The 27,694-nt window shown below is 37.2% G+C and overlaps 1 protein-coding gene across 4 annotated transcripts in view; it reads right to left on the bottom strand.

Annotated features, from left to right (window-relative positions):
• Positions 1–2,209: 2,209 nt before the first annotated feature.
• IFT88 (intraflagellar transport 88) overlaps positions 2,210–27,694 on the bottom strand; it is a 46,917-nt gene continuing 21,432 nt past the window's right edge. For 3 of the 4 annotated variants that reach the window (XM_074569558.1, XM_074569575.1, XM_074569549.1), the window contains 8 exons: positions 26,078–26,228; positions 24,814–24,929; positions 21,875–21,927; positions 19,999–20,064; positions 18,118–18,224; positions 12,756–12,816; positions 3,202–3,297; positions 2,210–2,481 (listed from right to left, as the gene is read on the bottom strand). In XM_074569558.1, coding sequence (XP_074425659.1) covers positions 2,360–2,481; positions 3,202–3,297; positions 12,756–12,816; positions 18,118–18,224; positions 19,999–20,064; positions 21,875–21,927; positions 24,814–24,929; positions 26,078–26,228 — 772 coding nt within the window. In that variant the 3' untranslated portion in view covers positions 2,210–2,359. Of the gene's footprint in view, positions 2,482–3,201; positions 3,298–8,482; positions 8,580–12,755; positions 12,817–18,117; positions 18,225–19,998; positions 20,065–21,874; positions 21,928–24,813; positions 24,930–26,077; positions 26,229–27,694 lie in introns of those variants that run through there. The other variant, XM_074569566.1, reaches the window with a different exon arrangement.

Raw genomic sequence — 27,694 nt, forward strand, 5'->3', positions numbered from 1 at the left:
GACTGGCCAAGCAATAACATCTGCCAGCTCTCTCAGCACTCGCAGGTGCATCTCGTCAGGGCCCATGGACTTATGGATGTCCAATTTGGCCAAGTGGTCTCTAACCTGATCTTCCTCTACTGGGGAAAACTCTTCCTCTCTCCAGACCTTCCCTCTTGCCTCCAGGGCCTGGGATTCATGAGGGACAGCTTTAGCAGTGAAGACTGAAGCAAAGAAGGCATTCAGTAGCTCTGCCTTCTCTATGTCTTCCACCACTAGGGCACCCATCTCATTCGTTAGTGGGCCTACATTTTCCCTAGTCTTCCTTTTTCTATTGATATACTGAAAGAATCTCTTCTTGTTATCCTTAACTGTGGTGGCCAAGATGAGTTCTGCTTGAGCTTTGGCCCTTCTAATTTTTGCCCTGCATAGCTTCACTACACCTTGGTATTTTTCATAAGCAGCCAACCCTCTTTTCCAAAGATCATAAACTTTCCTTTTTTTCCTGAGGTCCAGCCAAAGCTCTCTATTTTGCCAGGCTGGTCTTCTTCCCTGTCTGCTTGTTTTTTGGGACTTGGGGATGGCCTTCTCCTGTGCCTTTAAGAGTTCCTCCTTGAAGTAAGACCAGCCTCCCTGGGCACCTTCGCCCTTCAGCACTGTCATGCAAGGGACACTCTCAACCATGCTCCCAAGCAGGCCAAAGTTCATCCTTCGGAAATCTAAGGCGGCAGTTCTGCTGGCTCCCTGCCTTGCTTCACCAAGAATCGAAAATTCTATCATTTCATGATCACTCTGCCCAAGATGACCTCCAATCTTTACATCCTCTACAAGACCTTCTCTTGTAGGGGGTCCAGTAGGGCACTTTCCCTAGTTGGCTCCCTCACCAGCTGTGGTAGGAAATTGTCTTCCACACACTCCAGGAACCTCCGGGACTATTCCTTCTCTGCTGTGTTATATATTTCCAGCAGACGTCTGGGAAGTTGAAGTCCCTCACAGGAACAAGGGCAGGCAATCGCAAGACCTCTGCCAGCTGCTTACAGAATATTTCATCGGCCTCTACATCCTGGTTAGGGGGGTCTATAACAAAATCCCACCACGATGTCTGGCTTATTGGCCTTCCCCTTGATTCTTATTCATAAACACTCAACACTGTCATCATGCACATTGTTAAGTTCTTGGCATTCAAAACTGTCCCTGACATAGAGCGCCACCCCGCCACCTCTCCTTCCTTGCCTATCCCTTCTGAAGAGTTGGTAGCCATCAATCGCCGCACTCCAGTTGTGCGTGTCTTCCCACCATGTTTCTGTGATGGCAACTATATCATAGTTTCCCTGCTGTACAATGGCCTCTGACTCTTCCTGTTTGTTGCCCATGCTGCGTACACTAGTGTAGATGCACTTCAGCTGGGCTAATTGCCTTGCCACTTTATTGGGGGGGACAAGCCCTTATTCACACCTGACCGTGCTCAGACATTTCTGCAGTTGCCAACCCATCACTACTCCTCATGTCTTTGCTAGCACACAGGTCATCATCTCTCACCTTCACTGCGACAACAGGCTGCAAGACCTTACTAGCGCTTTTACCTACCAGCACTGGCATGCTGCTCCCAGGCACCACTTTAGTAACTCTGGTTACATCCCCATCCCCCTTCAAACCTAGTTTAAAACCCTATCAATGAGCTGAAATCTAATTAGCAATTCTGAACAAACTAGACTGAAACCCTGCCCACTCTGACCATTCAAAATAAAAAAAAAAAAAAAAAAACCACCACACCAAAACCACAACCTCCTCTTTGTAATTGCAAAAATACCTAGGAGGTTGCCAAGAGACTGCAAAGTGGCCCTAGTTCAGCTAAGCATACACTAAAATTAAGATGCTTTCTTCAGTATCAGTATTAAGTGCTTTGCTGAATTGGGGCCTTAAAAGATGACCAAGGTCATATCCAACATTTTCAGAAAGTCAATTGTCAATTCACAGACCTTAAATAAATTCTGGCTTGGGATGAAGGATATGGGACTTTCAACCTTATAACATTGTTCTGAGGTATTTCACATTGAAAGGTGACATTTTAGAGGCTGCTCTGTTTCATACTATTATCGGACATATCTCTGAAAGCAAAAGCTTTACACATTTGATACAGTTTGCAATGAGTCTGAATACCTGTGTAGTTTTTATGCACGCGTAAAATAACCTTAGCATTATTTTTTAAAATTAAATTATAAAAGACACTGCAACTTCAAATCCATCTTTTTAATATCAGATACCTTATATCCAAAGTGTTTCACAAATATTTTATCAAAATCCACTACAAAATCATTGTGGATCAAAGTTTTTCTGCTAAAACTTTAAAAAGGATAAAAAATTACGAGAGGACCATATGCTATTCTGGAAGCAAATCCTCTCCTAGTTCTTCATCAGCAAAATCATCTTCCTCAGTTCTTTTTCTTGCTGCAGTTTTTGGTCTTTCTGCTTGTGGGCCAAGTGGATCTATGTAGGAGGCATCTAGGGTTTAAATAAATACATTTGAAATAGTTACCTGCAAGTAACTTCAGCTTTGTTTCAAACATACACAATCAAACACAAGAGTGGGTTTTAGCATTATGCATCTGTAAGGTGACTTTGAAATGCAGGCCAGAAAGAGCATATGAACCCTGAAGGAGAACAAGATCCTGCATTCAGGAAGCGAGGCATGGCGCAAGAGCAAAGTACCTGACTGCTACTGATAAAAGTCTTTTTGTTTTTTTCCCCTTTCTTTTTTTAAAATCAATTTGTCTTTATTTTATTACAGTCATTAAGTGAGAAAAATACTTTGGAAAAGTGCACGGAACAGCAAAACTCATGAGTTGGTTACGGAAGGACATGTTAGGAAGTACCACATTCCACATGGATTTGGGTTTTTAAATCCCTCTGAAAATTCAGTCTTACTGTAGAACTTATGACTGCAGAACCATAAGAGCTGACTAAAGGATGCGGCAGACAGATATTGAAAGTAATAAATATCTACATGGGCCACATTTCTTAATTTACAATCACTTTACAGTGAGCTCTGAACAATGAAGCTAAAGCTCCATTGCTTCAAAGCTAAAGCTTCACATTTATTTCATGAGGAAAATGTTTTTCTTAATTGTCTAAATTTACATGCTCTTCCAATAACTTTTTTTTTTCCATCTCCCCTCTTTTTGAGGGCCAGGAAAGTTAAGAAGGTATAAGATGCCCACTTGCCTATTTCTTTACTGCCGCTGCTTTCATAGGGTTCACTTGTTCCAGGCAAAGCTTTTAGTTTGACACTCAGTCTTTCTCCTTTGGTACCACCACTATCTGGGGGGGAGGGAAAAAAAAAAAAAAAAAAAAAAAAAAAGAGTTGAAGACAAATTACATGCTGTTATGTTCTGTGAAATCATGATACAAGAAACAACATAAATTCAGCTACTATCTGTCAAACAAGATTTGGATGGTACAGTACTCATTTGTAATAGTGGTCATTAAAACACAATGGACACTGTGTCCACACACATGTGTTTTAATTTAAAAAAAAATATATATATATACAGCCTTATTTACTTTGGAGTAAATACATCAAAATATTTCTGCTTCAAATGCTGACATTTCAGTTGCTTATAAATTACAGTCACATTTCGGAGTTAAAATAAGCATGATAAATATAAACACTGTCACAATGTATATGGACATTTCATACCTCTGTGTGCTTACTAATATATTAGTATGATCCACCTGTTCCATACTGTCAAGGTTAAATACAACGCTAACTTTGCTTTTAATTAGAAGAGTGTAATTGGCATGCGCTGTCTGCATGGCAGGCAGGCACGGTTCGCGTATACAGACCATCCCGGCCCTGCATCTTGCTGCAAACACTGTGCTGGCAGCTCAGTTTGCAGCAGGGCCCCAAGGAATGTGTCGGCTCTGAGGGCTGCCTCGTGCCCAGACAACATCAGATTGACATTCTCTTGCCACAGCAGTATTCCAGACATTTTAAATATTCTGTTCACCTCTGAATCTCTTTTTCACATTCATGGCAAGCTTTCAATCTTGTCTGCTACAACAAATTTTTATGCATTTTTTTTTCCTCCTAGGAGAAAATGTTTCATGTTTGGCTTGGTGTATTTAGAAGGCAGGACATGCCATGCAGCCAAATACAAACATGCTCATTTACAACATGAAACAATGCTGTTATTAAAAGTCCTCCATCTGTAAGGAGGAAAAATGGGTTTCATGCAGCAAACATTAATTACAAAGTCTGGACTTGGCAACACATTTCCATTGTCTTATTTACTATAAATATTCTTTTTATAAATATTGTTACTATAAAAAAAAATACCCAACAACTTCCACAAAGATGACAAACCTTTATTTCTCTATAAAAACTATTGCAAACTTCAGTTTACTCAGCCCTGAATTGCTGACAATGTCTCTGGTCCAAGAAAGATCTAATACATACAGTCACACATCAAACAGTTAATATGTTTACAAGACACAGATTACAGCTGAAACTTCAAAGCAAGGTAAATCTATTTTAACGTACATCAACCTCCCTTGGATCAATTCTCACTGTCAGATTTCATGAAGAAGTGAATTCTTAACAAAGGATTTGAAGAAACTGAAAGGAATCAATGGGTTTGACTGGGGAGGCGCAGCCACATGGCTGTGGTATTACAAAAGGGCTGCCTCTTGATTTCAGTGGGCTTCAGACAGGCCTGCATAATAAAGAGGTGAATCCTGAGTTTCAAAGATGGTGTGGATGAAAACATTTTGAGGAGTTTAGAGGACAACAGATGATGTTTAACAGGGAGAGAAAGAGTAGAATAGGAGTAGGCACAGAGTCCTGTGCAACGGAAAATGAATAATTTACAAAATAATGAATAAAGTTGGAAGAAGCTGTAAGGAGATGCAAAGACAGGGAGGATACAGCAGAAACTACACTAAGGGAAGACTAAACTCGTCAAAGAAACTCCATAGGTTTAATTGGTTGGTTCCAGAAAGGAAGAACTGGGTGTAATGAAAATAAAAGAGGAAGAAGATGGCATATCAAAAGTTTTCAGCTGTGAAGGAGGAAAACACATGGGTTTTAGTGATACTACCAGAGGAATGGAAAGGATTTTATATTAGCTAAAAGAAGGAAAAAAAAAAAAAAGGATGGTGGACAAACCAAAATGTCTGGGAGAAACATAATACCCACAAGTTAACTGTACATTTTACTGCCCTAAAACAAACAACCAAAACCAGAAGCTTTCTTGGACATCCTAGGACTCTTAAGTTTTATTAGGGCTACATCCAAGATGGGAATGAAGCAGCACGTCCAAAATCTGAAGCCAGATTTTCCCCCCTTTTCTCTCCCCATCCAACCCTAGGGTCCAACCCTAGGTGTCCAATCCTTGAAGTACCTAAATCTCACCAACTGTCCGTCCCCCGCCTCCGCACAGCTTTGAAGTTCCTTAAGCACTTATTGCTATGATTGAGTTGCCCAAAATGGCCATCCTGAGCAGCAAGATGCCTGCAGGATGTTCAGCAATGTCACCTTGGTGCCTAAGCTCCCCTTTCTGTCTATGAGTCGATACAGTAAATGGAATTGTGAGTGCTGTTACAGTGAGCAAACGTAGCTGTTCACGCAAATGTAGCTTTTTAGTCTTCAGACTTGATTCAGTTGCCCAAACACTTATTTACTGCATTTAATGAACTGAACCAGCTCACTAAAGGGTTAGACTACTGCTAGAAGTAGTGCAAGGGAAGCAGCAAGAACATATCCAGGAATGGGAAAGAAAAGAAGTGCTGTCAGGGGCTGAACTATTCTTTCCAGAACCAGCAAGTTATTTGATCAGTACATCCCACCTTGACTAAATGCACCCTGGAAAACACTATGAAGAATAAGTGTCTATGGGCACAGCATCCTCTTAACACTTGAGCAGTAAGAACACAGGGATGCCGTAGTAGATTAGATTAAAGATCTATCTAAACTGGCTTATTGTCCATACAAAAGAACAAGATGTTTAGGGAAGAGCATCGTAAGTAGAGCAAGCATACACAGTAGCTCTCCAAGAATAGTTTCCTAGCGTCCAACAATTTGTAAATCAAGCATGTGTTTGGGGGAAGGGAGTGGCTCTTGATATTTAATAATGGATTGATTTATTTTTTTCTGCAAGAACTTGTTCAATCCCTTGAGCCCCTGTAAAACTTTTGCATCCGTAACAACCTGAGGTAACGAGTTCCACTTTTCATTTACTCTGAACCTACCAATCTAGCCCCACCTCGCCACAGAAAGGAGCGCCCTGCCCTTTCTGCCATGCGTCACATCCCCCTCCACGTGCTGTCAAGTGGTAGCAGGCTGTGCTGGAGCAGGCTGCCGATACGTTTGAACCGTATCAGCAAAGTAATGCAGATCACCACACAGCTCACCTTACCTCTATATGACCATTATATCTACAGCAAGAGTGAAGGGAAAGTTAACATCTTTTCTGGTAGCAGCCCATAGTTAGTTTAAATTAAGCTAATATGCAAAACCACATCAAGTCTCCATGGACTGTGCTATGCTCTGAGCATACTTAAAAATGTGCAAGAGCAGCATCTTGCATTTTAAAGTACATCTGGAAGAGAATAAGAGGTGGTTGACACCATCTACCTTACACGGAGATGTCAGACAGCAGCTCAGAGAGCGAGAGATCTGGCTTCAATATCTTCCAGCCCCTGAGGGAGTTCAAACCCACAGCTCCATCTTTCAGGAGGAATATCCTAGTTGTTGAGCCATTTGGGCTGAGGCTTTTCTTGACACTCTGCCATGGGATACAGGATTTGGCTACCAAAATGGCAGCTATTAAAAATTCTGCTGACCATATAACATGATCTGCCAGAAGTTTAAATTTCATCTTGAAATTACTTTTTGTAGTTCTATTTTCAGATAAATCATCTATATGTTTTTATTCAGTATACATATATAATTTGGCCAAAGATTTTATACACATTCCAGCCTTTGGATTATGGGAATGAAACTAATTTTCTCTAAAGTAATACACAGAAAAAACTAAAGGTAACATCAGGACATAGGATAATAATAAAAACTCTGGATGAAAGGATTTTTTTAGAGTTTTTCTTTAATAGTCCAGCTTTGAGTGTTAACATCTGTCTGACTGCACTTGCAATCCAAGGACTACAGGTAGACATTTCTCAAACTGCAACTGAATTCTACCTGCATTACTCTAGTAACTGTACAAACACACGCTCCTAATTAAAGCTTTTGAATAATGAATGGAAGACCAGTGCTGAACTAAATTGCTCTCTGTATCCAAGAAAACCTTCACTGCAATTAATACATGCTCATTATTTATTTATTTACTGTACTTTTATTTAAAAGGTATGTTATTACTGTAGCTCATGTGGAAGCCAGTCCACTCAGCCTGGGTGGATAATGTGGACACATAAACTGACTGCAGGAACATGGCTCCGGATTTCAGTTCAAAAAAGCAACAAGAACTGATTAAGCAGAGCTGGTCGATACATTTTCAAAATCTGATTTATAAATATATCTACTCTGTAAAATGATTATGCTTGAGACTTGGATTATCATGCTGACATTATCTTCCCCTCAGTTTGCATGCAATAGCATTAACTGGGAGCTATGTATATAAAGACATAAATAATATACGCTACATGCTGATATCTGTTACAGTGCATTCCTTCCTCTCATCTGTTTAAAAGTCATGCCCATAATGTTATATTTAGGACATTTAGTTATGTTGTATTATAAGCATAATGTGTTCTGTTCATTCATATTTCTTCAACTTGCACACAAAAACTAATTTGAACTAATTCCTCCACATACAATTTTAAAAAGGAATCAAAGTATAAAACTTATTTTTAAAAAATGGTTAATTTTACATGTCAGAATAATGAATAAAGCAATATTCTGCAAAATTAATTATTTGGAATAATCCGATTTTAAGCAGCGATATCTAGCAAAAAAGATTCTAAATTCTTTGTGTTTCTGAACTTCCTACTTAGCAAGATACCTGTGTGTATATATCACTTCAACACATAAAATCCATTGTTTTATATTTATTTTTTAAAGGACTTTCACTAGCTGTAATTACAGCGATGAGACTACTGCATCAGAAATTCCTTCAGTATCACGAAGGATATAAATTAGAGCTTTTAGTACCATTTTACTCATCAGGAGAAAGATATCAAAGCATAAGGTGGCTTGGTAATCTGCCTCCTCTGTAAAATGTTTATGTAACAAAGTGCATAGTGGCCAATGCTTTTAAAGACTGCAGATGCTTCACCAAATCTAGAATGTGTTTAAATGCAGCTCTGTGCGTCTTTCATATTTGGGATGAAGACGCCGTCTTTGGAGAAGAGAGGGCTTTGGTTTGGGTTGACCGAAGAGAACAGTAAGTTCAGTGTAACAGACAGAATATTATATTAAAACTGAGAAATGGCATGGAAAGCAGACGCAATTTTTAACTGCACTGCAGTTCATTTTGATTTGAAATTCTGTTGAATGAAAGTTGTTTCTGGAATGTCAGTTAAGCTAACTTAGGCGAGTTCAGATGCAGGAAACAGATTAAGATGTTCTCTTCACTCAAGAATTTTCCCTGTTTATAAAAAGAAAGGGTTTGGGGTTTTTTTTGTACACACAACCAATGGAACAATCCCACATTTTGTCATTAATGAGGCATCAACTTACACACAAAACCTAGAAAATATAAGTGATCATGAAGTCCTAGATGCAGGATAACAAGAGAAACTCTTGCCTTACTGACAGTGAAGATTATTTGGGATGCTTATTGCCCTAACATCTATACTATGTTTACATATTATAGGAGGAGATCCCTATGTGCTGGTAAAGGGTGTTTGAATATGGAATGTTTGTTTGGAATGGACAAATCCCTTTTGCCACTGACATCATCACAGCTGAAACTGAAAATGATAAAAAGGTACCTAATTTATTCTTGCGCCATTTCCTTCCCAAATTCATCTGGACAGGCTCAGGTAACAAGGAGAATACAAAGTGCTCAGCCTTTCATCTTCTGAATTCAACACTGCTTCTTTGGGCTCCTGTCCGAGACTGCATGGCTCCTCTCAGTCAGTACAAAAGTGCCCTCTCATCCAGTACAAAATTCCCCATTCAGAGAGCTGAGCAAATGCAGAGACCAAGTAAACACCACTATGGTAATTATTCCTTAAGGTCATACTGTGCCTTATCTATGAAAGGCCTTATGCTATTGAACAGTAAAAATCTTTTTGGGTAGTAAAAACCACAACGTCCTAACTTCCAAATTCTGTATGTTAGTATCACGTCTCTGCAAAACACAAAAAAAAAGTGAGCATGAAAACAAGAAAAGCTTATTGAAAAGGAAATCTTTGAGAACTCAGATGTACTGTTAGCTTTCAGGTTTTTGTGGGGGTTGTTTTGTTTATTTAATTATTTATTTATTCTCCTTTTTTAAAATGAAAAAGAATTTTAAGGGCATATACCCAGGTCAGCTGCTTCCAACATGAATCAAAAAGATCGAAAATCATAAATCTGATATTCGTGGAGAGAAGAAAATTTTTATAAATAAGAGTGAACAAACACGTTCAATTTGGGGTATTCATTTTAGATTTAATACTTATCCTTCTCACAAGACAAGAGTAGATTAACTGACACTGACATAAATGTCAGTTTTCTTGGTCTCTCTTTTTCCATTCTGTCTACGATTCATGCATACACTAATCATATTCTTCAGATTATGCTTTGATGCATGTCATGCACCTTCTGTTTTAACTTATATTAGCAAAGTAGTAAGTGTCCTTTTAAATACAAGCCCTGCTGACTTAGTTCTCTTTCCTCTTAGTTTCCTCTTTAAAAGCAATTTCAGATCACATTTCCTAAAACAATGAAGCCTGAATCATTAATACTCCTAATATACAGGGAGTCCCTAATATAGGGACAAAATACTTGGTGAAAAAAATATATGTTAGGAATGTCACCTAAAATATTTGGAATGCACACACACTTCATTTAGCTACTAAGTACTTTAATTTAGCTAGTACGTACTAAACTGAGGAGGATTCCATGCTTCACTGGGTCCAGTAATGATGGCAAATCCCTCATACACTGCAGGAAAATGATCCCTTTTGGTGCTGGCAACACCACTGGAAAAGATTAATCTTAAAATGTATACAAATGTGGGGTTTTTTATTATTATTATTTTGAAGCCATTAATTTATCAAAAATGTACTAAGATTCTGAAATAAGATAACCCATGTTTATATTCCGTATGTGTCTTTACTCAGGCCATGTACAAAGGTTTTTTACACTGCAAAAAACAGACTCATAACCCAGGTGAATGCTGCCTAACATTGGATAAAACAATGTTTGGGTCTTCAGGTTTCTGTCAGTCATCCTCAATAAAAGGCACACAAACTACAACATAGTCCTTAACATCTGTTGCTGTGAGCGTGCAGCTTCTTCACTGATAAGGTTCCCCAGAGTCAACACTACTAGTTAAAAAAGTGTAATGCCTTTAACTCCTTCTAAAAATAAATGTAAGTAGTACATCTCAGTATAACTTTTAATTAGGAATCCCAGCAGAAAGTTAACACTGGGCTCAATACAGGACCTTCTTTGTACCTCAGCTTGTTTGTTGAGTCATTTCCAGAAAGGTTGAATCTTTGGCACTGAATTTGTATAACGGAGACTTCTCAAACATGCTCTTATACAGACTTGTTCCCAAACTCTGTTTTTTTCCGTTCTTTCATGAATTTGACATAAAATCTTGATCAACAATCTAAGAATTATTGATAGGACAAATTCTAGGTCAGTCCTTACCCTGCTTACCCTCTCATCCTCTTTATGTTAGCATCCTAAATGTCTGCATTTGCTCTTCTCCCATTACTCTAGTTATTGGGGGGAAAAGTAATGCTGTGGAATTACGAGAGCTTGAAGTCAAAGTTCTCATGTGTTCAACTCTGGAGAGGAGGGGATTATTTTTTTTATTTCAAATTTTTTTTAAAAGACCATAGATGTTTTCCATAGATATTTCTGTCTTTAGAAGAAGTATTGACAAAATGGTAGTTTGGGGGATTAATGTTGTCTTAGCATCTTTCCAGCTTGGTCATTATTTACATCCTCTTTCGCTGAATTACTGACTACTGTGTCCCAATACATGCCCTTTTTTCACTAACAAGGGCAGGGATAATTATAAAATGTATCTGTAAGAAAAGAGACCCATTGTGCCATTTGCCTGTATGCCTGATGCAATGTTTTGCACAGCTGTAAATACCCTTGCCTGCTACCAATGCTGCTCTTCATTTCTATTTATTATAAGCCAAAGTGGATCTCCACCTTATGACAGAAAACAGGGACCGATGCCGTCTCGGGCTGCTGTTTTGCTGGCACTTCTAGCTGGCTGCCTGATCATAGGGCTGGTGTAACAAAGGAGAGTGCAGAAACATTTCCATCCCTCTCTGTTACCAAAATAAGGAATTTCACCCCAAGAATTACTTTGGCCTGAGGCCCAGAACAGGTAAAATTCAATCCTAGGTGAATGTCGTTTTTTCTACATATCAAGAAATGATTTAAAAGCTTCTCTAGTGAACCTACTGAGCTGAAAAACTAATGAGATCTCCTTCAAGCATCCAACACTCATTCTTAACCCTTAGAGAACCCAGGAAAGCAGTCTTCATACATTTAACAGCATTCTAAGATTACACTAGTAATTTCCATGACTTTTCATGATCCTCCAGAATTGGATAAATATAGTAAAGCATCTGCTAGGTAGGTGGAGAAATCAAATTACCAAATAAGAAAAAATATTCCATATATTATTTCTCTGTAAAAGGAAGGGAAAAGAGGCAAGCATGTATAAGGGATGACTTTTTATGACACCCGTCGATATTAAGATAAACCAAATGCAGAATACAAAGAAACCATTTCCTATTTGGGTCAAAATGGATTTTTTTTCTAGGTGACTGAATTAGCCTGAAGTCTGCTAGTTTCCTTAGAGCAGCAGAGGGGAACAGTTAAGTTTAACATTACTAACATTTCATGGATTTAATAATGGGAGGGAAAAATCATTAGCTCTGCAACATGCACACTGCCTAGTGCAAAGACAAAGCAGGCCAGTTTCCAGACTTACACTGCTAGAGTTTTACATTTATGAAAGTCAGCATTGTAAATCTATAGAAGCAGAGAGACTTCATAGTCAGAGAGCAAGCTTTCCTCTATCGAAGACTCAACTCTGCTACACTGGGAAAAGGGCAAGAAGCAGCTCAAAGATAGTATGGGTGTCTTCTTATTACAAAGTCAGCTGTACAAAATAGCCTCTTGAACTTGTAACGAACACCTAATGTAACAGACTAGATTGTGGGCACAAAATTCCCTTTTCTCTATGTTAAATAAAGACACAATGAATTCCTGTTTTTCATAGCTTACATGTTCTTTTTTGTTATAATAAATGATTCCTTACAGCAAATATTCCAAAGTTAATGGGATAAAAATGTTCAAGTCCACAGTACTGATGTAGAAATTTAGCTTTGGAATATACTGAGATCTGTATGTAAGGCACAAATCTTAGACCAAATCCATGCTACTGTACCAGCTGAGGTTTCATACAGCAATGAGATAATGAAAAATTATGAAATAAAATTTGTGAAGTACTTGCATATTACATATTTGTGTGCATTTCAGAATGTAAAGATGTTTTACAAACACTTTAAAAAAAAAAACTAGTTTCTTTAGGATCCTAACAAATCTGATATTTAAAGCAGAGACATTAAGTACTTACCACCACCAGCATTTCCTTCTCTGCGGCTACGTGCGCTGCCATCTCTGCCAGATTTAATGCGCTGGTGAACAGTCACAAAGATTTGAAAAGAACAAAACAAAACCCCCATTTAGTAATATACATTAAAGATAATTATTGAAAACTCAGCTTATTAATAAAACAGTAGAAGAACATTAAAGTAGGTTTACTATACTGTAACTAATAAACCTTCCTTTTCCAACAAAGTTGTCCTTAAAATCAGTGTTAAATCCAAAGTTTACATAAAATGAGTTCTATGAAATTCAAACAGAGCATCTCAATAAATCGTTTTTCTTCAGATAAAATTTATACAAAGAATGTGTATAAAAATAGTTCAGATGTACCTTTGTGAGGTACAGCTGAAAAAACAGGCAACATAGCCCTCCTTGCATGAGTTCAAAGTAGCCTCTGCCTATTAACGTCTTGTAAATCCCACAAGCGTTTTATTATTGTAAAGATTCAAGGGGGGGGAAGTAGGGAAATCTATAAAAAGAACTATTCACCCCATAGATCTTAAATTTTGAATACTTGGCACAGCACTGTACTTTACAGCAAAATTTAATTTGCTGTTGAGTGTTAAATGCAAGATAAAGGTGAAGGTAAATACTTTAAAAGTTATGTTTAAAAAGTCAGCTCTCTTGCACTGAGGAAGGCACCATAAACATCTTCCAGCTGTGTTTTTTTAGTGTTATTTGAAAACTTTAAAGTTTATCAAAGAAATACCTCTGTATCACATGGCAGACTTGGCTTCTCCTGGCAAACCACCAAATTTCTCATGCAAATATCTTGTCAATTACAAGAAGGTACATCTCAACAAGGGACTTTTTGATGGATAGGTACAAATACTTGGTGTTTAAAGCACTCAGTTGTTAATAAAGTAATCTCTGCATCTTATTTCAAAACATGAATTCAGGATCTGATAAAAACACATGTGCACACTACCTATGTGTTCAGGTCAATTACTGTAGCTTCTTCACTCATTTTTCACCAGAAAAATATCATGGAGTCTGGCAAAGTTGGAATGACACAGAACTGAAAGAACTTTCAAAATTGATGCCAACAGAAAACGGAAGAACCCTTAAATCAAAACTCACAGGAGTCAGACAGGAAAGCAGGGAGCCTAGTGTGAAACCAGGAATGGTCTTGAAGCGATCCAGTCTGGGACCAAATTTCTCATACTTTTTATTTATTTTGGGAAATCCTCAAGTCTAAAATATGTTCTCTGAATTCTGGATTAAATATCCTATTAGCAGTCCAGTATATCAGTCCTTCAGGAAGCATGTTCAGACTCTCCAAATGTTGAATGGCTGACAATGAGTCTGCCAGTGGAAGCTCAGCTTCTGTCTGCCAGAGGGAAGTGATCCCTATGTGATAGTGCCCTCATGGCATTTACATCCTGGGACTTTACTCCCAAAATGCTATAGAAGTACTTCAGCTTAAGCATATGACTAATTCCTGTAAAGTTCCAAGTGCGTAGTTTATAAGTCATCCCATACTAAAAGCAGACATTTAAAATAGGTCCAATGATTTCCACCCTCAAAATGCCTATTTCTCTCCCATGACTGCAAAAGAAATTTAGGATGATTAGTCCAGATGTAGATGCCTGAAGGTAAAATCAGTAAGTCCCCCTCAATGTTTGCACCTATCATCACTGCTTCACACCACACCCAATCAGTCCCTCATTTTCAGTCATTAAGCTCACTTAACGGAAATAAATAGTAATGTGCATATACATCAGTGCCAAGAAGGTTGTGTGAACTTTTACACTGTTAACACTGTTACTGTCTTTTTTAAACTGAAACATAAAAAAAAAAAAAAAAAGATTAATGCAGTAAAAAAAAGAAAAAGAAAAAAAAACCCAACATGTGAAGTAAAAATCCAATACTGTGAGAGGCAGGGAGAAAAATTTCTACAGGGAATGAACCCCACAGATGTTCCCAGATTCTTGGCTGGAAGTGTTTAACAACTTGTCCATATTTGAGAACCGAGTGAAATAAGTACTCCAGAATATTTATTTTGGTATAAACTCCACGTGTTTTGGAGTTTATACGTTATCCAACGTATTCTGGAAAAACAATGCAGAATAGCAAATTTTGATTGATTTCTACAGGAAGACAAAGTCTGTGTGCAGATTTTGAAATGTAAGTATATTACACCAGCATTTATCTATTTTCTCTTTATTGGGTGCAATCGAGAAATCACAGGTTAGTATGAAATTGGGAGCATGAATTGAACTATATCTGGTACTGCTAACTGAAGCCAGTGTTGCTATTGGAAACTTAGGTGGTGAAATATTAAAATTTGATAATTTTAGAACTTGAAAGTATAGTTTATGACTATATGCTTATGGATGACAGAAGAAATTTCTTAGGACAAAAATACCTAGTAATTTCCAAAGCCAGATGGTAGACATAAGACTAAAAAACCACACACACACACATCAAGCAAACAAAAAAATTCCCCAATCCCAAAACCACAGGATGGGAACCCAGACATAATAGCAATAGCAAAAAGGAACTGTGGGGCTATTGTTTGCAAGACAGCACTGATATTGGGATTCTCTCACAGAAATATACTCAACTTCTAATACAGGATGGCAGCATACTAAATTGCAGTGCGTTCTGTAACATTGTTTTTTCTTAGTGTCTTTGTTCCTCTACATCTACAATGGTGTTGATTTTTAAGAAAACTGGGTCAGTGGGTTCCTTGAGGGACAGAAAAAAGTTGTTCCTTTCCTTGAGGAGACACCGAACTTGGGAGATTTCAGAGTGTGGCTGACAAGAGAGCCAGAAGAGGGAGATGGGAGCATGCGCCCCCATGTCAAGGAGCTGCAAGGAGCAGAAAGCAACTGATCAGACTTCAGAGGTTCTGAAGAGAATGTACTAGGAACGACAGCGGCAGATTTTTGCTGCCATTCAAAAACTCACTGAGCTCACTCCAACAGGCTGGAAGCATGGCCGGCCTGCAGGGATGAAGTTGACAGAGCTGACTAGAAACCTGTTTTATTTCTATTGGTGGTGATGGTTTTGAGGGGGTGGTGTGTTTTTGTTTTGTTTTGGGTTTGGTTTTTTTTTTAAACCTAGTGCATTTCAGTTTTCTCTGTTTAAAAGAGAATTGGGTTAGTTAATTTAGAATAGAATCAGGCTTATTCAAATTTAAAAGCCTGATTTCTTTTCTGGGCAACACACTATAGGAGAATGTTTAGGCAGATCTACCTTAAAGCTTTGACTAACTATAAATGCCATCATAGACACCATATTCTTCTCTCTACTCCGCTCTCATGACACCCCACCTGGAGTACTGTGTCCAGGTCTGGGGTCCCCAGTACAAGACAGACATGAACCTGTTGGAGTGGGTCCAGAGCAGGGCCCCAAAAATTATCAGAGGGATGGAATAGCTCTCCAATGAAGAAAGGCTGAGAGAGCTGGGGTTGTTCAGCCTGGAGGAGAGAAGGGAGAACTTACTGCAGCCTTCCAGTACTTAAAGGGGCCTACAGGAAAGATGGGGACAAACTTTTTAGCAGGGCCTGTTGCAGTAGGACAAGGGGTAATGGTTTTAAACTAAAGGAGGGTAGACTCCCACTAGATATGAGGAAAAAAAAATTTACGAGGGTGGAGAAACACTGGCACAGGTTGCCCAGAGAGGTGGTAGATGCCCCATCCCTGGAAATGTTCGAGGTCAGGTTGGACAGGGATCTGAGCAACATGATCTAGTTGAAGATGTCCCTGCTCATTGCAGGGGGGTTGGACTAGATGACCTTTAAAAATCCCTTCCAATCCAAACTATTCTACGATCTTTTAAATATTTTACTGGTAGGTTTTTCTCCACCAGGAAGTACAGAAATGTCTTCAGGAAAGCTCCCGCTTCCAACTGAAATAAACAGGAAGAGATGTGACAAGTTTTTTTTATTATTATTATTTACATACTCAAACATTAACTTTCTTAAAGGAAAAAAGTGTTAACACCTTCAGTGTAGAAAATGCTGGAATTATATGCAAGGAAATAGATAACATCTCCATCTCCAGGGACCTCTCTCACCAACTATAAAATAATGCAGTTTAAACTGGTTTAATCTCCGAGGTTTCCCGAGTAAAGCATTGAGGTATTGAAAGTTATTGCAAAGAATTATGTATGTCACTGACATTTAACTGATATTCCCTAGAAACCAAGCAAAGGCTGTTTAACACACTTCAGAGAGATCTCTTAAATTATGAGTTTTGCAGGACAGGATCATTATATCTGGTCATCTGTTTTGCTTACTGATACCGTTATGGGGGAGACATGGAGGAATATTACTGCACCACATTTGTGGACTGCTTTCTTTTGTCCATTTTCCCAAGTGTTTTAAATTCTACATTTACTGAGAATCCAAGCCAATACACTTCAACTAGGCCCCCAAAGTAAGCTTGTGGCATAAATTTGGAATCCTTTGATCAGTGTTTCCCCTTGTGAGCTTCATTTTTAAAATGTCCAAGTGTACATGTGCATTCTGAGATTCTCTGGAATTGAAGTAAAAGTGAAGTAACAAAGGACGCATTAACACATGGACCTGACATCAAAGAGGAGACAGTAGGTGTCACTAGGAGCAGGGCAAACTAGGTAAGACTTAACATGTCCTAACGTGACCATTTAGCTTTGAGGCAATTCAATGGATAGGAAGAGCAAGCATGAGCACTTTGCAGCTCAACAGCACGATAACGCTTTCCAAACAAGAAGCTGATTTTAATTTTAAAATCTTACTTTATGACAGGAATAGCAAGAAAATGATGCACACGCACACGTTCATTCCTCTGAATAGAACACAAGTTATGATCTCATACCTTTCGCAGCCTGAAGCTTTTCCATGGAATTTTTTTTTACAGTTTAAAAATTGGCACTAACGTGAATAATTTACTTCTACCTATGTAATCTGCCAGTGTTGCAACTTTGTATATAGCAAAAAGGAGTTCTACTACATGGACAAATTCTTAGGCTCCCCTTCTCTCCCTGTAGTTGCTTTATTACTTGGCTCATAAATACACTTTATACAGTTTGGCAAATAAGTAGGAAAGACAACATTCCAGAGACATTGAATTATGTGGGTGGCTCCAGCATTCCCATCACATCCACATAACCCATCTTTCACTAGTATTTAAAAATCACAGAAAATCCGGTGCTCAAAAACCATTCAGACAGATATAAGGCTGATCAGTAATTTAAAACTAAAAACCCCAAAACCACAAAATACGAGCCTCTCTAAAGCCGGAAGTTAATACACGTTTTATCTTGAAGTATCATAAACACTATTTTAGTTTCATCTATGTACGTAGTGATACTGTATAATCACAGAAAGAAACAAACTTACCTGCTCTCTTATTTCTTTTAATTTTTCCACTTTCTTGAGCTTTGTCACATATTCCTGGACTTCTTTCAGCCCCATATCTGTGCAGAGACGAACTAAAAATCGGAGGCCTAATTGAAAAGCAAAACATTGTTTAAAAAAAAGGCTTACAAGCAGGTCAAACTACAAATGCACCCTAACAGAATACAGAATGGCAAACAATGCAAATAGCTGAGAATACAAGGTGACACTAGTCCAGTATCACTATGCAAGTTGTGATCGTTTGCAAATAATTTAACATTTTCTGTGATGCAGTGTCTATATCCATGAACAGTACAAATACCATTTACATATGTGGAAGGCAGAAGACACACTAAGTCATCTGGCTCAGAACTCTTGACATTTGCAAAATACTTTGGAAACTGGAAAGCATAATAATGACATTAAGTTATTACTGAGGAGCCACTACCAATAGCATTTTGATGAAAACAACTTTACAAAAGCCAAGTTAATCAGAATGGTTTCTTTTTTCTGCTGCTGTGTTGATTTTTTAAAGATTAGTATTTATAGAATTAAAAAAAAACAACAAACAACAAACCAGACATGAAGATCGACTGTAACCGTATGATGGAACCAAATGAACCCCTAAAAAGTCTCCTGAGACACTATACCAAACTCTGAAAACATTGTTGCTATTCCTACGTGTTTGTCAACATCCTTTTGAAAGAACTGCCTCTGAAGCAGAAACAAGCATGACATGAGCCATTGTCCTCCTGAATGCTCCTGATTTTCCTTCTGTGCTAAGTTAGTTTTCTGCTGATATTGGGAACTGAACTTGTTCACTGAGGGGTCAGGTAAGCATCAGAACCGGCATAAGGAAGACGGAAGCACACGGACAGGGAGGGATGCATGAAAAACCATTGTTTCAACAGCAGAAAACTTTTAAAACACAAAAAACTAAAACTCCGGCCTCCGTTTCATAATTTGTAGAAGCTACATTCAGAAAAATACTAGGATTCTAAAAGGTTTACTAAATGCTCCACCCCTCTGAAATATGTGTGACCAATACGAACATAACATTTTGCTTATAACTTTGAGGAGTCATAGTATTGAATTTCTCTTGTACAACAGAGCTGTACGATTCCTCTTTTAAAAAGCAGTGTTTATTAAAGCAGAACAATACAATTTTATTTTAAAGTACAGTGAATGTTCTTCCCACATAGTATTTAAAAGCACAGGCTTGTTGGCAACAAGCTCATATTTTGGAATTAGTGAGGCACAGCGTGGGTTGTAAGAGGATGTTCTCACAACCAGTGACAACCCCAATTTTCTACAGGGCTTTTTCATTTAGAGTATAGTGTGACTGATTCTGCAAAATATCTGACTCTTCAAAGTTATGTTTCCTGCAGTTTGGTTTGAAATTCTCAAGGGATTTTCGAGAGACTGGCTGACCTATTATAGTTAAAAACCCAACAACAAAATCTCACCCTCTACATTCTTTTGGAAGGCCTGGTTTTGGTAAAACTTAACAATAAGATTTTCTTATATCTAGAAACTTACATCAGGAGTTTCAACCACCAGTGACTAGAAGTAAAAATACATGTATTTTATCATAAGAAAGATTAAATAAGTAACATAGTTATAAAATTTAGAAAGCACGTATGAGAGAGAACTCAACCAATCCACTAAAGTTAATTTTCATCTCTCTTCTTCAGCATTACCTTAATATTTCTTAAATCATGCTTTAGTGTTGTCACAGAAAACATGCAGCATTAGCATGAGTAAAAATGTTAGTTCATGAAAATATTTTCACATGAAAAATACTTACATCATACGATTACTAACACACATATCAATGTAAAAAAGTTACCTTTGATAGTTGCACCACTCAATGAAACAACTTACATTCAACATTCTCTGGGAATTTTCTGTGAATGACTTTGTATTTCTCTAGTGCTTTCTGGTAATTACCTGCAAACACAACAAACACCTCCGATCCATATATCCAAAAAGAATATCTGATGAAAAACAGACCCTGTTTAACATCACTTCATCCTTTTAGTTTGAGTACATGATTTAGTATCATAAGATCAAATGTGACAAAACCAAATTTAACATTCTTTTATTACTCATAGTAAAAACTAAGAGCATCTGAAAACAGCCCAAATTACTCTGTAAATAACAGAACTAAGAGGAGTTTCCTGATTTTTGCCCCTTTTTTGACCTGCCTCTAGGACCCTATTGTTCTAAGACACATCTACTAGACAAGCTGTATAAAGCATACCAGGGTTTACCTGAGGCTGCAAATGCATGGTTTGGTCAAATAGAAATGTTTAACAGTTGAGCTCTGCCTGTCCTTCCTTCCCTCAGAATACTAATTGTGTGTCTCTCCTTTGCCCAAATCTAGTAGCAAAGTAATTATCCTTTAAGACTTTTGCCTTCAATTTTGGCTCGGCTTGATTATTATGGAAAGGACTGACAGACCCTGTGAATCTAAAACATCATAGCCATAAAATATCTGACAAAAAAAAGTTTGTTGAGGTATCACTATTTTTATTTTCCTAGTGCAAGATAGAGATCTGCTACGTGTTAACACAATCAGCTGGGAATTTTGCCAGTGAATCATAAATAGTCTAAAAGGCAGCCAAAACCAGTGTTTCTTTGCTGGGAAAACAGTTAATCTGTCTACTTTCGAGTGGTGCTGACTGTTCTTAATTCACTGACTTCCCCAGGTTCTGTTCCTTTTCTCACTGTTGTATTAAATAACTGAGCAGACTCAGAAAATGCACTTATTTATTATGGAAGTCTGTTATGTAAAGTTCTAAAGAAGCATAAAGGAGAGTGATAAAATGGGACAGCAAGAAAGAAAAGTATTATTTACACCATCAAGTGCCTTGAATGCTTTTTAGGTGATGAAAAACCCAGAAAGATTAGTCTCTTTCCATTTTGCCTATTATGTTCCCAGTAAGAAAATACAGCACATTAAGTTTGTCTTTTGTTTGTGTAACACAAATACTATTTTAATACTGAAAAGTTATACCTGCTGCTGAAAAGGAATAGGAATTAATCAACTTTAAAATCTAATTACTTATGTTAGATCAGGTGGTAGTATAATAACATTAAAAAAAACTTTTATCAGATCATTCATGCTGTAGTATTATCTTTATTTTACTTATTTAACAGCACAAGGAGTGTTTTGTGCATAAGTCAGTGCAGGCACACTTCCTGGACTTAAAAGAAAAGTCACATTTTATTACATATACGCAGAAAACTCATAAAAAAAATTAATATGTAACTGAATTTTCAAACAAACTTTAGGACCAGTATTCACATCAGGTAGAAAAGATTAAAAAAAAAATCAAAACATCAATCTAAACAAAATAAATCATAGAATGGTTTGGGATGGAAGGGACTTTTGAAGATCATCTAGTCCAACCCCCCTGCCATGGGCAGGGACACCTCCCACTAGTTGAGGTTGCTCAAAGCCCCATCCAGCCTGGCCTTGAACACTTTCAGTGATACGGCATCCACAACTCTCTGGGCAACCTGTTCCAGGGTCTCACTACCCTCATTTTAAGAAATTTCTTCCTTATGTCCCATTGAAGTCTACCCTCTTTCAGTTTAAAGCCTGTTGTCCCTTGTCCCATCACTACAGGCCCTGGTAAAAAGTTTTTATCTTTCTTATAATCCCCCTTCTATTCTTCAGGCTGAACAACCCCAGATAATTACAAAAAAAACGTTACAAACCTCCAACAAATTACAAAAAAGTTACAGAACTTACCGCTTCTCCTGTAGCAACTGGCAACCATCAGCTGCCATTTCACTTCTGTCGGTCTGCATATAAATAAAATAAAATTATGCACACTGACAAACAATGAAAAAGCAAAATAATCTGCATAGCGTTGGTAAAGACTTACTACTAAACTACTCTTGACATTTTTCACCAAGCATACTGCCTTCCTAGGAAGGATTTAGCCTGTTCCGTTCACACACTGTCTACCCCTGCGTCATGCTCCTGTGTGTTCAGGCCTCGATGACACTCATTTGTATCCTATATTATAGCCTTTCTCCTGCTCATCGTTCTGCGCACCAGACACAATTAGTAGACCTGAGATGCGAACCACTAATCTTTGTCTGAGATACAGAAGCACACAATGGGGGAGAATAAAATGCTGAACTGTGTTCTGAGGAAGTCCCAGCAGCAGGGTCCCAAGCACGCCCAAGGGATCCCTGCCAGGAATCACACTCCCCACAGACAGCTTCAAACCCTGGCTTCTCTTCTGTGTCATCACCTCAATGTCCAAGCTGCTACGTGTCCTTTTCCTTTTAGCACATAACAGCGAGAGATGCAGTCAGAAAAAATATTTGAGACGTTTAAGCATGTACAACAAAACCGTTGGACTCTTTTCTCGTTCTTATCAAGATAATGTGAAAATTAGGAAATTTTCATGTCAGCAGTGTAAAGGATGCTCTATAAGCCAAAGCACTTTTCACACATGTCTTACAATTCAAACAGTAGCATATCCCAAAGGCACTGATGCTAACATTTTCAGAATAGTTTTGTACTTATTCTCTTCAGTTTTTTCCCTCCACTCACAGCATAGGCCATTTTTAATTCTAAATATTAATCTGTTTGCCTTGTAGTTGCCAAACAAGCTTATGAAAGACATCTGCTTCACCTTTTTTTAGTTTCAGCTGAATGTCTCCTGCAAACAAGAAAGGCAGCCAAGCAGACACCATAATAAAGTTTATTACGCATTTCAGTATGAAAATTCTAGGTAGAATAAATTTTCAGCAGCCAGCATTAGCTGCACAACTCCTTTTATTAATGATAGATTTGTGCATGCTAGTAAAATGTAATAATGAAAAAATGTTTCTCAATTCATTGTCTAACATATTATCTTAGAACGCAATTTGAAGTGTAATTATTGTGATTAAAACACTGAATACACTAAACAATGTTAAACTAAAAAATTCTGGTTATGGTTAAAATAAAGTTTAATTTTAAAATGTAACTTTATTTACAATTAGTAGCAATTTGTAACCAAATATTCATATTTATTAATTAGCATATCTATACTCTATTTGTAATACCAGATAAACTCCAAAACATCCATGTTTTGTTATCTACTATTAACAATCTCATCCCACAGAGAAATAATTTCTCTGTATTACAGATAGATTACAAATGCAAATAATACTGAAGAATTTCATATGCCAATTATTCCTAAGTACTTTACAATCCACATACTTCACATTTCATGCATGGACTGAGAGCAACATGAAGCATAAAACATTTAGATTTTTGCCAAAACAAGATTATGAAATAATTCTTTTTAGTTTCAGCTGTTTCTTTCCAAAGTTTCTAAGAAGGCTGTGAACGCCAGCATACACGATCTCATAGCTTGACTACAATACAATTTTTTAAGGTGGCCAGAATTTATACTGAAAAGAATGTTGGCAAGCCTGTGAACCGTGATTTCTGTGAATTGTGTCCTGTGTATTTTCATCTAATCTACACCTCTATTTCTTTATAATCATACAACAATTTGGGTGAAGTCTATGTTTTTCTATTTATTTTTGTTTCCATTTTTAATCCTAATTTAAACCTCGGATTTTCTCTTCTATAATCAGTGTGTACTCTAACTCAAGCCCTTTCAAAACCAGAATTAGTATTTTTTACTGAACTTCTAACAACTTATTCACAGTATCATCTTTCCTTGAATAACATTGTGCAAATTTTAGTTCACATGCTGTCTTGTTCATGCATGCATTCAGATTCACAAAACAAAAAGAATGTCAAATTTTACATCATCACAAGACATGCAATAACTGAGTTTTGCTTAGCCTGATTTTTGATAGGTTTCCCAAAGCACAAAATAGAGACATTCACACTTGTTGGAGCAAATTTTGTCTGCATGTATTTTAGTTGGTCTATTAACACGAAATTCTTCATGAATATATAGACAAATATTTGTTTCCACGTAAAAAGACCATATGCATTACTTTTTAGCATTCTGTTTGAACTCTGGATTACAGATTTAAATTTGCCCACGTTTTTGTTTATTAACCATTTGTCTGGTAAGCTCCCTTTCTGATCTAAAATAAAATATATAGCTTATATACTTTCTTAAATGCATTCTGCTAAAGGACAATTTCAACAATTAAATTACTGAACTAAACTCAATATATTTCAAATACCTCTATGAGGATCAATTTGATCTGTCAACTTATTTTCACTAACCATAGGTAATTCTGCACTGCACATTTTTCCTTACTTCTATACCTTATTTGTAATAGCCTTTTTATAGGACTAGGAGTTACGTAAAAAGTGGAAATGCAGCAAGAACTGCTAAAAAATGCATTTAAATCATCAAATCCTCAGCACATTATTAAATAATAGAAAAGACATATTTCATATAAAGCCATACAGAAAGAGGTCTTGGTGGCTCTAGGAGAGCTCTTCCCCACTTCATAGCGGTGTATAATGGCAGAGGATAGAGAAAAGAGATCCTAATACTTTCTTGGGCCCAATGGGGGATCTTACTTAACATTGAAATGGCACAGTAAGAGCAAAAATACACTGTAAACAAACACAAATAGTCTTAACTGTGGTGTTTGCTTTTAACATTAAAGTTACACAACTAATTTGTCTCTAGGTATACTTATGGACATCTAATCACAAAATATTTGAGTAGGAGTAAAATAATAATTACTTACAGGATAAGTGCTGCTCTTTCAAAGTACTCAATGGCTTTTTCACAAAACTGGGTGTCAATGTAGTAGGCTCCAAGCCATTCAATGACCTCAATGTTTGAAGGGAAATACCGGTATGACTGACAAAATAAGAAAGGTGAAAGAAACACAATTTTAGTGATAAACAACATCTTTATGTTACTCCTGGAATATCTTACTCAAGCATTTAATTCTCCAGATGCCAAAATCGTGTAATATATGAATGGAAGTAGTGTGCTATACCATGTAATCCTGGGGGGGTAGAGGGGGGAAAAGCATGCCAAGTTTTCTAATTATGGAATGCTTTTTAGAAGTTACCTGAGATGAGTCTGTCACATTTTCCATCTGGCCTTATTTGAAATATTATTTTAAATAGTTTGCAACAGCAAAAACGTTTACTTAGATCATGTCTACATGTGAGTGTTACCTAAAACATTAAACAATGCTAACTAATACATGTACAATTCCACCTCAAATCAGCCTGCTAAAAAACTTACCTAAAAACATTCTTTTCTATGAAGTATGTATGTACATAAATAACATTTTTGGCTTTTTAGAAACTTCCACTGAAATAGGCAGCAAAATTATCGTCAAGCACAACTCCGCTGCTATTCAGATTGCAACACAGACTTTGGTCATCCTCATTTTACACAAATTAAAAAACCTCTAAGACTGCAGAAAAGAAATTTCCTGTCTTATTCCTGTTTCTAAAACAAAAGAATCTCTACAAAGTACAGACAATACTATAGCTGGTTTAAAATGAGAGACGATGCCCATCTTTAGGCAACTGTGTATACACGATGTGTAGCTGTAACATTAAAATATACATAAACACAAACATATTATATATGTGTATCTCCATATCCATTATACAGATATAGCTTTCAAGCAACACAGTCATGTTATACACCTTTAAAGTTACATTCATTTTAATATCTATTTTTAATTTTGTAACTGACTATATTTTAAATTAAAATTTTTAGGGGTCAAGGTAAACAATGACCATATGAAAAATGAAAGTCTGAGGTCAAATACCATGTGGAAACACAGGCTGTGTGTTTCCTTAGGCTCTGACTACAAAAATTAGATTTTGTCAACTCTCTCCCCCTCAAAAAATCTGTTTGGTTTTTTTTGTATGACATTTAAAAAAAGTATAAATGACTCAATTGTTAATTTGATATAGGAACTTACAACAAAGTGTTCTTTAATTATGAGAGAGTGCATTGGAAAAGCAATAAATAGCAAATACCTCATAGTAATAATGAAAAGCTTGGGATTTATCGCCTTCATTATCATATAATTTCCCTAGCTTTGAAAGTACATGTGGATCAGTTGGTACTATGCTGATCAACTGCAGGAGCCACTCAATGGCTTGATTGGGATCTTCCATGATCTCATATCTGAGTTTTCTTTGGTCAAGGACTGATGCTAATGATAATTTGATTTACTCAGAATTCCTACTATTTTACATAGTGTAATCTATATGCTGGACAGATATGTCAGTTGCTGTAATGTGGAGATACACTGGGATTTTTTACACATTATTTTAGTGATTTAATTCATATCAAAGTATTTTTGTTACGCTGAAGAAGGAGAAATATTCAGAGGTTTTAGCTGCTCTTTCACCTTAAAAACACTTTGGGCTCAACAGAACCTTTGGGCTTGGTTCACCTCTCTCTATGTCACTAATTTTACTTTGACTTCATCATTTATAACAATGAAGTGTAAGAGCCAAGTGATTTATTTGGAGCCTTTACAACTTGGATAGTTTTTCGTAATGCATCATTTTGTCCTAAAGTGAGTGACTTGGTAAAACTGCTGTCCTCAAGAACAGACTTTTGACTGCAGTGAGATTTTCTGCAGAAAAGCACAGCACAGACAATGTACAATTCTGGTCCAGAGAACAGAGGCAGCTTTATCTGTAATTAGGTTTGCAATGTGCTCTCCCCTCCTCAGTCACCCTGGAGTGGCACAACAGCTCAGACCTCTGCAGCAATGTGAGCTGGAGCTACTGCCCAACATATTTTTCCAGTTTCTGCTGCACCCTACTCTTCATGGAAAAAGCTTGCGAGTGTTGGTGGAAAGCAGTTTTACATAGCAGTGGAGCAGTTAAGTTCTCCCCCAGATGGGAACTGGGAGTTGTAGCACCATCTAGGCTGTTATAACAGAACAGAAATCACAGCTCTTCTGCATTTTTGGAAGTCACTTATTTTACTGATTAAAAAATACTTTTATCACCTTCACTATTCTTGTAAGTGTAGTACATCAACTGGAATCTGTTCTGCTTGGGGAGGATTTTATTATGGTTTGCATATCATAGAATCATAGAATCATTTAGGTTGGAAAAGACCCTCGGGATCATCGAGTCCAACCATCAACTCCACTCTACGAAGTTCTCCCTTACATCCTCAGAAGCATTGTTAAAGAAATTCATAGTGTAGAATATCACTGGTGATATGCAAAGCCAACCCCTCCCCTCCTCAGCTTTTCAATCTGTTGAACTTTTGCAGTGTTGGGAGACAATTATTTTCTTACACAAACACTAACTAATCCAAAAACAACTTTCAGAACAGAACTTCGTTTTAATTAACTGTTATTTTTTTCTGAAAGGTTTTACTCAATTGTGCTTACATCTGCCACATTATTTTCATAATAAAATCAGCAGCATTTTAAATATTCCAGGACACATTTTAATAGTGAATGTAAATGTATCCCCTGCAACATGAACAGTCTTAATATATTTCTTCACTTGCCTCACTGGAAATGTTCAAGAAAGTTGTAAGTTCTATTCTTGTTTTTACAAACATCAGAGAATGAATCAATGTATGATCATCCTAATTATAATGGACACTATAGTAAATTTCTA

Source organism: Larus michahellis, chromosome 1, assembly GCF_964199755.1.
Source record: "Larus michahellis chromosome 1, bLarMic1.1, whole genome shotgun sequence".
Classification (NCBI taxonomy): Eukaryota; Metazoa; Chordata; class Aves; order Charadriiformes; family Laridae; genus Larus; species Larus michahellis.